Source organism: Paralichthys olivaceus, chromosome 20 (assembly GCF_024713975.1).
Source record: "Paralichthys olivaceus isolate ysfri-2021 chromosome 20, ASM2471397v2, whole genome shotgun sequence".
In the NCBI taxonomy this organism is placed as follows: domain Eukaryota; kingdom Metazoa; phylum Chordata; class Actinopteri; order Pleuronectiformes; family Paralichthyidae; genus Paralichthys; species Paralichthys olivaceus.
In genome coordinates, this window is record NC_091112.1 from 10209246 (window position 1) to 10217741 (window position 8496).

Here is an 8496-nt window from a genome sequence, read left to right on the forward strand (position 1 = left end):
CGAAGGAAACCTTAAGTGCCCTTGATACCCATAAATGTTTATAAGCCTTTCCATCCCTGCTCTGCCCCAGTCAGATATGTGGTTCAGCAGCCTCAAGGGCAGGGAGGGGTGCCTGTGCATACAGGATGGGGGGTTGTGAGTGTACTGGGGGCAGGATGTCATGAGTTTCAGCTGTCTGCGATCGGGTGGGACAGGACTAACCACTCCCATTGGACGGACAGATATGCCTTATTTGGTGTGCGAGGAATGGCAAAGGAGCCATACCACCCTCAGCTATGCACACACAGGTTACACAGGAGCTCTGTGTGGTCACACACTGTGTCCTGAATGCTGAGCAGCTTCCATTATTTACCACTGGAACTAAACACAGATTACATTCTCAGAATATTAACACAGGACACTAATTTGCAGGTTGTTTGTCATCACACAATTAACAGAAAGCAGTGGTGTGTTACAGGCCTTTTGAGAAATAAAAACGTAATACATACACTTCACTGTTGTGAATATGGCAAAGTTTTACTATAAGCAAAATAAAGTTATCTTTAGCTTATAAACACGTAGTACACCAATGTTGCTAGTTAAATGATACACAAACTTCTAGGAATGGACTATAGGGCAGGTCAGTGTTGTCACACTTGCAATCAAAAATAGCTACAGCAGGAACATGATATCATCTTCTCAAAGGTAAACATGGTTGGCCGGGATAGATAGATAGATGGTCTACCAAAACAAAAACACTCCAGCCATGTGCTAAAACATCTTCACATGAATACACAACAGCATTAGCAACTACAACAATATATATATATATATATATTTATACATGTGTGTATATATATATATATATGTTTATATCAGATGATCAAGTGTATTCCAGTATTCTGTGTACCATCCTCCTCCATATGCACACCTCGGTCATCACACATCTCATGATCAATTTACGACTAGTCGGGGTAAATGGATTACACACATTTATGAGATATATCTTCCCCTGTGAATCAGGTGCTATTCAATCACCAGAGAGCACATCACATTATCTATGGGGCCATTCAAGGACTCAGCTGCCAAGAAATCAGTTGCATTGTCTGTAACAATCATAGACTGTATATAAAGAGGTAACAATGAAAGTGAAGACCCTGATCTAATCACACAGTTAAACAGGAGATTGACAGTCAGGTCAGGACAGTGTGTAGGTGAGTGGATGATGGTGGTGTGAGGTCTCTGCTCATCACGGTGATGAAGATGAGGAAGCTGTTGGTTTGGAGGCTGGGTGGTGTTATGGTGAATCTGGGGGGGTTTGCAGCTGGCTGTCTTCTTTTGATTGTGTCTTAATCTGATCTAGAAGTTCAGTTTGGCCTGTAGGGGCACCAAGACGACTGAGTTCGACTCCTGGGCTGATTGGGCTTTCTGTTTCGCAGCCTGAGTTTGACACCAGGGGGCCTGGAGCTTGTATTTCTCGCCTGCTGGGCTCCCTGCTGGGTGTAGAGGTGCTGTCAGGTTTCTGTTGACGAGGTGTGTCCTTAGTCTTTGTGTCTACTTTAAACTGTGTAGATATGGTGTGAACTGCACTTGTCTCTGTTGATTGTTTGTCCTCATCCTGCCCTCTCGCTGACTTCATCTCAGTTTGTCTGCCATCAGTTCTGCTGAGCTCTCTGTGTGTCATTTCTCTCTCTCTGCCTCTGACTCCTGATCTTTTGTCTGTTGTTGTTTCGGTTGCTTTGGTCTGAGCTGCTCTTTGAACTCTCTCTGATTCTGCACCAGTGTCTGCGGTGTTCCTCTGTGTTTTGTCTGAGAGCGCCCCCTGGCTGTAAACGGAAGCCATAGCATCCACCCAGGGATGCAGCAGGGTCTGCTCAGCTGTCAGCCTCACTGTGGGATCTGGCTGAAGCAGAGCTCTGACGAGGCCTCTGGCTTCTGCACGCAAACAAACATTCACACAGGTTAGCAAACAAAAATAGATCGTGTATTTATGTGATTGTATGTTTAGGCATTTGCATCACTACATTTCTGTAATTCTCACCCTCTGAGATGGGGTCCCAGTAGGGTGACAGGAAGTGTAGTTCCCCCTGTTTTATTAGCTGGAACAACTCTTCCTGGTCCCGATCCCGACTGCGAAATGGGGGGAAGCCACACAGCAGGATGTAGAGGATAACACCCAGAGCCCACACGTCCACGGCTACACCATAACCTGTTGGGGCAATCATAAACAACTCTTTTCTGAATAAAAGCATACTTAAGTGACAAAATAACTTTTGGAGAGTTAAACAAGAAAAATACACATAAACATGTGACAAAGACACATTTGTAGTATTTGATTCTGCAGCAACAGCACTAACCTGTCTCAAAGAGAATCTCTGGGGCTACATATGTCGGCGTTCCACATATGGTGAAGACTGGTTCAGTTACAACCATAGCAAGACCAAAGTCTCCCAGCTTCAGCCTGCAGATGCCACCTGCCAAACGCTCTATCTGAGAAATAACAGGAAACGGAGGCAGAGTCGAGATTTCAAAACATAGTTGTTAGAGAATCTTATGTTTCTGACAATTTCTTTTAGATTTTGCGGAATTCTGATGTTTCTTTATTTCAATAAGTAATACTGTTATACATTATTTGATTTAATCCATTTTACTACACTAGATAATGATGCCACAGTCTGGGAGAGTGTGGTAATGAAAGTCAGAGAGTGAGGGAACCATGAGATTAAAACAAGTTAAAGATGAATACTCGCTGATTCCCTTTTCCCAGGCCCCTTAAGTGTATATTTCTACAACTACAGGGTCTATATGAATATCATATAATAGTAATACTTGTGAGAGTTCTGCAGTATAGATGTTGTTGGATCAGAGTAAATGAAGATGGAACTCAAATTGGCTACCAATCATCCTGTTTCAAAAATATTAAAGGTACTATGTTAAGGATTTTACATGTTGTCCTCTGGCTCCCCCTACTGAGCATTTAAAAATAGACACTGGCAGATAGCAAACCAGGAGACCTAGATCAACACTCAAGCTGATGGCAACATATTTTATCTGGCATTAATTTTACTTCATAGGCACTGAACCTGTTACCCACCAGCAGGTTTTCTGGTTTGAGGTCTCGGTGGACAATGCTCTTGCCGTGGATGTAGTTTAAAGCGTCACTCATGTCTGACACCATCAGTCCCGCCTCTGCCTCGGAAAACTTCCCCCGCTCGCTGATGGCCTCAAACAGATCCCCCCCACTCACCAGCTCCATCACCAGGTACGAGTGGGTGTGCGTGTGGTGGTTAGCGAACAGATGCACTATGCATCTGTGACACAGGCTGCCAAGGAGGCTCAGCTCGTTCTGCATCATGTGCTCCCGACCGATCAGCTTGGAGCGTTCCACTATCTTCATGGCGAGGGTTTGCCCGGTGTCGCGACGGCGGCACTCTCGCACCACAGCAAAGTTCCCATCTCCAACCACACGTCCTATCTCGTAGCAACGCTCAATATCTGACAGGGTGACGTCGCTGCCGTCTGAAGAAAGGTCAAAGGTTGTCATCTGCTGTGAGTCTTTTTGTGCTGGGCCCACATCGGGAAGTGGTTTTAAAAGGTGTGACGGTGCCAGACTCTTCTCCTCCTCCCTGTTGATTGGTTGAGGAGGTGGAGGGCTGAGAGGAACATCCACCTTTCTCACCTCTTGTTCTATATGAGAACTATTTTTTTGCTTTCTTGACACCGGAGGAAGTGGGACCCTTCCTGACAGGGGATTGACCCATTCAGTCCCCTGATGTTTCACTCTTATCGCTAAGCAGTTCTCACACAGTGTAGGGGAGGGTATTTCTGCTTCTCTGAGACCCTCCTCCTGTTTAAATGGACCAATGATGGAAGGCTGTCGCTCTCGGACCCTGCCCCTCACGTATAGCCTCTGCAGGTGGTTGGGAAGGTGAGGTGGTTTTCTGCAAGAACTCTTTTTGTTAGATTTCTGGACATCTGGGTGATAATTGTCATGGTGTTGTGCGTCTATATTGTGATGTTTGTGTGTATTATGATTTTTGATATGTGTATTTGTGTCCTGTTGTGTCTCTTGGTTTGTGTTGCTGCTCTCTGCCCCCTCGCTGTATCCACTGTCAGCCTTAGCAGCTTTGTCTGGCGCTGGGATAAGTCTTTTCTCCCAGGCCCGCAGTGCGTCAGCTCGGTAATGGGAATGATCCGGAAAGAGCTCCTCCAGAGCCTCCTGCACGCTGCTCAGCTCTGGACGTGCCTTACCCAGTGCCAGGAAGGCCACCTCTCCTCGAAAGAAGTCACAGACACCTTTCACCTACGAAAATAAAAGAGAAAGACACGTCAACAGGACGGGGCGACACTTTATTTGGACAACAAGATGATTACATAAGAGCCCACCATGTTTAGAATCAACTGCTTCATGAATTTTCTTTTTTTTGGCTTTTTGTTGTAATTATTTAAAGGTCCAGTGTGTAAGATTGAGGTGAAATGTATGTTTTGGCAATAATTAAATATAAAAGTTAATGTTTTAACTAGTGTTTTTCATCTAAATTGTTCAAATTGTTGTTTTCTTTACTCTAGAATGGACCCTTTTTATTGGGAGTGGGTCCTCTCAACTGTGTTTTGAGTTTTTATGACTGAAAGCTACAACAGGTTGTCTTTCATGTTTTGTAGGGGAGGGTGAGGTGAGGTGTATTCAGCTGCAACGTTCAACTCCACTCACTAAATTCTACACACTGACCCACTAAGTAAAGAAATAACCCAGACCCCAAAGTTTTATTGTGCCCTATGGGAAGTTTAGCCGTTGTTCTCCAGAAATACAATCTCGACTGGCCTGAAAGGCATAAAAGCAGAAAGAAGAGATGTGTAGCTCAGCCTCAGTTGTGTACTTAAAGTAGTTGTCATTTATTTTAACTCAAGTTTTTTTTCTCATTTCCGACTCTTCAAATGGCCCCAATGGAGAGAATGACCTTTCCAGTTGCCCCCAAATAATTAGATTTTTAAAACCATCTTTCAGCTGCTTTGAAATGATATTTCTTAATCTTCATAAGACAAGGGTTCAGGATTCTTTTTTTTCAGGCTGCGGTGTTACGTACTTTATCTTCCCCAGTCAATAGATGGGTGTCAAGTGAAGGCCAGTGCATCCGCTGGGGGCCTATAACTTCAGGGCCCACCAGGTCTACTGTCTACTAAGCTGATTTTTCCTGTAGGTTTATGTTATGGGTTAGGTGCTCCTACACAATTAAGAGCTTTAATGTGTCATCAATTTTATAACATCACCCCAAGGCCCTGTCATAAAGAGGCTCTTTGTGTCCAGCATGAAAAGAACTGTATACATAGAAGAAGGGGGCCCATCAGTCAACCTTTCCCCCGAGGCTTTACCTTGCAGGTCAGTGTGACTGTGGCTGAACCTCACCTCTCGTGCGTGGGTCGTGTAAAGTCGTGTAACTCTGGCCCTGTGCCAGCGAGGAAACCCCAACGCCTCTGAGATATCCAGTAGCAGCTGCTCGAAGGACACCACGCCCCTGCGATTCAACAGGACTGTTACCTAGAGACAACAAAATCACAGTTGAGTTGTGAAAATTGGTATGAATTAGTAGTTTGGCACCTTTTTCTGATGAGTATAACTTCATAAAGGGTTTGTGGGTTGTAAGTATTGGCATTATTGATTATTACAAAAACTTTTTAGTCCTTTATGAAGAAATTTCTTTTACCATTATTTCACAACCTGTCAACTCAAAAGTTGTTGTGATTAATGTCTCATAACTAATCCTTGTTTTCTTAACCATTTATTCACCTTCCGCAGTGTACTCCGACCACTGGGGTGGACGATGGTGACCAGATGCGGCCTCTCAGCGCTCTCCTCTGCATGGCGGGTGTGGAAAAGAGGCAGATGAGAGGGAGGAGGAGGAGGATGTAGGAAGTGGGACCTATGGATCTGCCCAGCAGGGTGGGGGCGGATGGGCCATGGCTGGGGTATCCCACCAGGACGCTTCAAGGAGGGAATATTGGGAGGAGCTGACACAGGAGGGAAAGAAAAAGGACATGAGTGGAAGAACAAAGACAGAACCCAAGTGCTGGATTATTCAAAGTGTTCTTAACAACAGTGACGTCAGCCCCCCACTGCTGTGTTTCTTGTACACAAAGTAAAACTCATAAGTAACACGACACCAGTTCCTCGTCCCGTTTCAGTGTGCGTGCATGTGTGTGTGAAAACAAATCCGGCTGATCAGATTTGAGTGTTTTCCATCACATGGAGTGCATGGGCCATTTGAGATTCCTCAAGCACCTTGGTCCCAGCAGGCTGAATTATTTAGGCTTCCTTAAGTCATGCAAAAACACACACACCTACACAAAAGGTTGCTTGACCTGGTTAGGGCTCAGCTGAATCTGCATGATTAATGAGGCATTAGAGACACAGAGCATCTTTGACGTTTCACTTTCTGGCACTGTGGGAGATGGAGAGATGTTATCTGTCCAGTCAGTCAGGGTTCGTTTGTTTTCTTTCTGACAGGCAGGAACAACAGACAGAAACACAAGACCCTGTACCTCTAACGTGACCAGGCCCCCCACTCCTTTTTAACAAGACACCACTCACCCCCTGAGAGTGACCAAAAGCACTCACACACACAGATAGAGTCACATGTACACATTAAGTGTGTTAAGAGTGGACTCAAAAAACATCCATAGCTTAAACAGCTCATAAAAAAAACAGCTGTGGCCAGTCAAGAAAGAATGAATAGTGATTTTTTTTTGGTGGGGGGGTCTGGAACCTTCAGGGGTCTGGGTGTGTGTGTGTAGGGTGTGTTCATTATGGGATGGGGTCTGGAAAATAATTTCAGGACCCTACCTAGAGTAATGAGTCATATAGTAACAAGCTTATGCTTACCCCTACTTTTACTGAATGGCTTTTAATTGTTTTTTTTTAATCACCATTCATCATTTTCTTTTGCTGCTACTTTTAAATGTTTATTCATTTTATCTGCTGTTTTACATTTAAGATTTCATATTATAAAATGAGCTCTCTTTGATTTTGAATCACAATGTATAAATTGTTTATATCTGTGCTATTATTACTGTTATTATTTATTGTTAATAATAAAGTCAGCATGTCAGTGGTTTAACACAGACCTTCCTACTCATAGACCATTGTGAAATAGTTAAACGCCGCATAAGTCTTTTCATTTCTTACACAGTCTTACCTGTGACAAATGTTTGGGTTTTAAATTATTTTTAGACGAATTCAGTCAAATCCGGTCTCCATCAACTCACCTGCCATTCTCCATTTAGCGTCATAGCGGCCTCTCTGCGGCGGCGTCATGTGTTTCCGGAACAAACTCGCTGACACTTGTAATCTTACTTCACTTTTCCTCCTGCACACGCAGCGGCCATGTTCTCCTCCTGGTGCCGCGGGATGCGCCGCGAGCTGACCGGACCTGCAGGAGCTACAGCGGTTACCATGGCGACACGTCAGGTTGAAACTTCTGAGGAAGGAGGTGTACCGGAAACGGAGAGAGTAAACAGTCAAAGTAAAAGCGTAACATTAAAGTGTGACTGTCCTATGTATCAAGCAGCATCCTTGTATGGATCAACAAGTGGTTATCTATTTTTCTATTTTGATAATGCTTACATTTTCATTTTAGAGACCCACTTTCAGCTAAGAGATGACCAGCTACATTCACGAAGGTTTTATTTAGAAGGAATTGACCGGAAAAGCTTTATTTTCATTTTGAGAACACTGGTGAGGAGTAAGTTCTGTGTGTTTGGATTTAGTGGTGAGACCTTTTCAGAGAAGTGAAAAGAGACACCTCTCCATTAAGGTTACTGTTCTTACACAACAAACACACAGATCACAGCAAATAGACACTGTCTGGTTTCACTGAAGCATGGAAGTGACTGTGGATCACAGGCCATTCCCCATCAGGAATTAGAGACTAATTACAGATGCTTATTTTTATAATCAGAAAAAAAAGAGAATCTAATCAAGTTTTATTTGTAAAGCCCATATTCACAAATCACAATTTGTCTCATAGTTAAACAAGGGGCGACATCCTATGTTCTTAACCTTGAACAAGAGTAAGGAGAAACTACCCTAAAGGAACCTTTAACAGGGGAAACAAACTTAGAAACCTCAGAGAGAGCCACAAGTGAGGGATCGCTCTCCCGGGACAGACAGAAGTGCAATACATACCATGTGGATTGGAACACATCAACAAAATAGCAGTATTCACAACTTCAATTTACAATAGATTAGAAGAAACAGTTTGTAACATGATGGAGAGGTGTTTCAATGCTTAAAGTATTTGTACATAAGGAAATGTCTGATAGAGATGAAGGGAGCAGCAACGAGAACTGAATTGAGGAGTTGTCAGTAATGGTGGAGTATGTGAGTAGGTGTATTGTATGTCAAGCAGTCTCCACCACCAGACTTAAATGCCACCACAATCCATCATCATGATCCACCACCACTATCCACGATCATGATCTCTGATTCACGATCCATATCTGCTGATATAGGCTCTATGATAT

General features: G+C 43.7%; 1 protein-coding gene across 2 annotated transcripts; it reads right to left on the reverse strand.

The window, feature by feature from the left end:
- Positions 1 to 1135: 1135 nt before the first annotated feature.
- Positions 1136 to 7447, reverse strand: dclk3 (doublecortin-like kinase 3). 2 transcript variants are annotated; one of them, XM_020090409.2, is made up of 7 exons: positions 7240 to 7447; positions 5765 to 5985; positions 5384 to 5515; positions 3074 to 4282; positions 2337 to 2469; positions 2021 to 2188; positions 1136 to 1914 (listed from the first exon to the last, which is right to left on the reverse strand). In XM_020090409.2, exons 1-7 carry the CDS (start codon positions 7286 to 7288, stop codon positions 1277 to 1279), a joined length of 2550 nt encoding a protein of 849 aa, XP_019945968.2. In that variant the 5' UTR covers positions 7289 to 7447; the 3' UTR covers positions 1136 to 1276. The 2 variants fall into 2 exon arrangements, with proteins under 2 accessions (XP_019945968.2, XP_069371956.1); XM_069515855.1 differs by lacking the exon at positions 7240 to 7447 and having other exon boundaries at positions 5384 to 5492; positions 5765 to 5894.
- Positions 7448 to 8496: the final 1049 nt, after the last annotated feature.